General features: G+C 37.7%; 1 protein-coding gene across 3 annotated transcripts in view; it reads left to right on the plus strand.

The window, feature by feature from the left end:
- Window positions 1-2,139, plus strand: part of LOC138043551 (uncharacterized) — a 55,004-nt gene extending 52,865 nt beyond the window's left edge. For all 3 annotated transcript variants that reach the window (XM_068889884.1, XM_068889883.1, XM_068889885.1), the window contains exon 4: window positions 261-2,139. In XM_068889884.1, coding sequence (XP_068745985.1) covers window positions 261-872 — 612 coding nt within the window. In that variant the 3' untranslated portion in view covers window positions 873-2,139. The remainder of the gene's footprint in view (window positions 1-260) is intronic.
- Window positions 2,140-3,402: the final 1,263 nt, after the last annotated feature.

Raw genomic sequence — 3,402 nt, forward strand, 5'->3', positions numbered from 1 at the left:
CTCTCTAAAGATTTAAAATTAATAATGGCTGACCATTAAATTGGAAAATTCCAATTAAAATAAACAAGCGTCTTTTTTAAATTAAGGCTTAGAACTTGTAGGCGTTTTGTTAACATAGTTTTGAAATCCAAAGGAAAAAGAAATAAAGTCCTTCAGCGGGATATAACCCAAGATCAAGGTCATGTTGTAAACAGCAGTTTTTTCCCACTTCAAGTGGTCTTATTAACGTACTCTTCGTGCTATTTATCACTTGCTACTAGGTTGAGGCAATTCACATCCTTTTCGAAAGTCTGGAGGAGCCTGCTTTTATCAAAGCTTTGAGGTTGAGGATGGACTGGAAACTAGTCTTCCATTTCCTCGGTCGGCGCATGCGTTACAAAGACGCTTTTGGATATGCTTCGCACGTCTTGATACGTAAGAACACGATGCTTATGAATGCCGACTGTTACATCGATACGGGATTTGAACATTTGGATGAAACTAGTTTAGGCAACAAAACAATGTATGCATTGACAAGACATGAAACTGAGGAAAACGTAAGACGTTGTGGTGTGACTGATTTTTGCGGCCCGAGAGCAAAATACATTGGCTCCCATGATGCCTTTCTTTTCAGGCTCCTTGCCCCACTCTCTCGGGAATTCCTGGATAAGGTGGACTACTTCACTAACATGGATGGAATTGAGCAAGTTCTAATGTTTAACTTGAGAAAGTATGAGCGGTTCACGATTAAAAATCCCTGTCGAATTTTGCGCATTGTTCATCAGCACTGTGGTGACCTTAGAAAATACTCTGAAAGAACTATTCAAGGAGTCAGAGTTGATCATTATTTGAAAATTTCAACAGATCATCTAGCGCCATTTTCTGGACTTTGATTTGCATTTTCCTTTTCTTCTGCTTTACTCGGTAGTCTGAGGTGGCAAAAGATAATGCAGCAGACATCTTGACTGTACTGTAAAAGCATCCATCTCCAATTAAAATTGTTTATTAAGCGTTGCAGATATCGAATTTGAACAAAGTTGGCACACGATAGAACTATTTTGGCTGTGTCGTTCCGCCTTCATCAGTTTAATGGTGAGTGGTTACACAGCAGCAGTCGTACGTACTCTGACTGCTGCTGTGTGACCACCCACCAAACTTCCTTTTCAAGGAAAAAATTCATAGGCGATTTTAGTAAAGTTTCGACTAGTAGCATTGCGGTTTAGGAAAAATACTAGCAAACAACAACCAAGGAATGGATAGGAAGAGGGTCACGGCTCAAAGGCACCTCCAAATAGAAAAAGCTTCAAACACAGGCTCAGTCTCTCTTTCTGGTTCTTTCCTACAGACTGGTCGCGTGAATGTTGGACACAAACTGCTTCTTTGTCCGGGTTGGTGTCTCTTTTAAATCGTAAAGATAAAAAACAGAGATTTTTTGACATGTTTGCGGAAGGACCCCGTAAATTCTAACAAAGTATTGTAACAGGGTTTTTTTTAAGCATCACCATAGCATTCTAGAACTACAATAAGCCTACAGCTTAGCTACAGTTAATAGCTTCAACTAACGAAAAAATAGGTCCGCAATGCGTACATGTGTGGTTTACGAAATTGAGCTGCTTTGATGGAGAACGTTACAAATTAAAAGGATCTGTTTTGTCATCGAGTTTCTATTAGTAGAGCTCAAATCTGATTACGGTTAGTTTTCAATATTGTTCCTCTCTCCTCTCTAGAATTTTATTAATAAAAAAATCTAAAAAAAAAAAAAAGAAAAGAAAAAAGAAAAAATTTTGTTCCTCTCACTCAATAAAATAAGATAATTGACATACAACCGTCCTGAAATGCTTATTTTCAAGATGAGGGTTATTGGGTAAAGTTTTATGGAGGTGTCATTTTGATCAAGTGAAATTGAGTTCTGAGTTTGTCCAGGGCAAGTGATGTGAAATCAACTCCTGGGAAGCATTTCGTATGAATGTTTTTTGGCATTTCGTGTACTAGCGCAGGAGCACAAAACTTTGCAGAAGGGCTGGGACATACAGGAAATAATGAAACCTTCGCTAGAAACCACATTGGGAGCTTGATTTGGTTTGAATGTACGACTAATTTTTGACTATATATGCACGTAAAGTATCATAATGCTGAATTTTCAATAAAGAAACACAACAATTTAGTTGATGTAAGTGGCTATGGGGTTGCAAATGGAAGAATTTGGGAAAAAAAGATAGATGCATAACAATATCTGAACACAAGCAATATTTTAATGAATCAAATGTTGCTAATAATTTTTAACCCAATAAGATTAACAATTTTACCTGGAGGTTTTAACAAAAAGTTCAATAGAGATAGAGGGTGCATTTCTTTGGGGTTATCAGGATCAGGATCAGTGATCCAAGAGAAGTGGTGAATAATGGTGCATCAAAGGAACTGATGAATCCTCTGTGGTCACGGATTCGTCAGTTCCTTTGATGAACCATGTGAGTAATCTTGGATCACTGATCATGATCCGGATCACCCCAAAAGAACACCCAGAGTGTCATCATAATAGATTTCAGGAACAACAAACAGAAAGATAACTAAAAAACAACAGAGTTCAATGTACAGCGAAGTTCATGATGGTATCCTATGACTTTAAATACCAGAATCTTTAAAGTTTTCAACACAAGAATTAATATTATAGTAGCCTGATCATGGAAGCTATGTGGAAACATGAAATGAATAGATGAAGTTGGCATCATGCAAAGTGCTAATCTACTGTACAAAAAGGTCCAAAACAAACATTGTGAGCAAGTGTAGTACACAAATTGGGTAAACCAAAACACTACTTCATTCCATATTTTGTATTGTCCAACAACTTGTTTCAATGTTGGTAAATAAAAGACATTCATGTAAAGCATCATTAGCATTATATTCCAAAAACGATCCTTGAAACGCGACAAAGCATCTATTGTTTTAAGAAAATTGTCATGAGAGCCGATTCTTGATCGGTAATGTTCAAAAGAGATTCCCATATTACTTACTTCTGACGAAATCGTGGGCTAGCAGACTCTTGACAAATGTGTGTGGATGGTTCGTCCAATTCGATTCAACAACAACAGCAAGTAACTTCAGAGCCTTTCAAATACTTTCAGAAACTTTCAGATATTCTCAGGTATTCTCACCAGGTTTGCTGAGCAGTTTCAAGCCTTTAAATGTTGGCTTGCGAGAGTCAATAAATTATGACTCGTAAGTTTTTAATGTGGCGATTCCTGTACCAAAGGTCCAGACCGTGAATTGAAATGTTTGCCCTGTGAGAGCACAACTCCTCGCTGTAATCCGAACTTACTAGAAGACAAGCCGACTGTAGGAAAGCCGGTGTGTAAAATCCAAGCAGAAAAGAAGAACGAATAACCAGATAAAAAACGATCTTCGACAACGCGCTGTGTTACACCC

Source organism: Montipora capricornis, chromosome 3 (genome assembly GCF_036669925.1).
Source record: "Montipora capricornis isolate CH-2021 chromosome 3, ASM3666992v2, whole genome shotgun sequence".
Taxonomy (NCBI): domain Eukaryota; kingdom Metazoa; phylum Cnidaria; class Anthozoa; order Scleractinia; family Acroporidae; genus Montipora; species Montipora capricornis.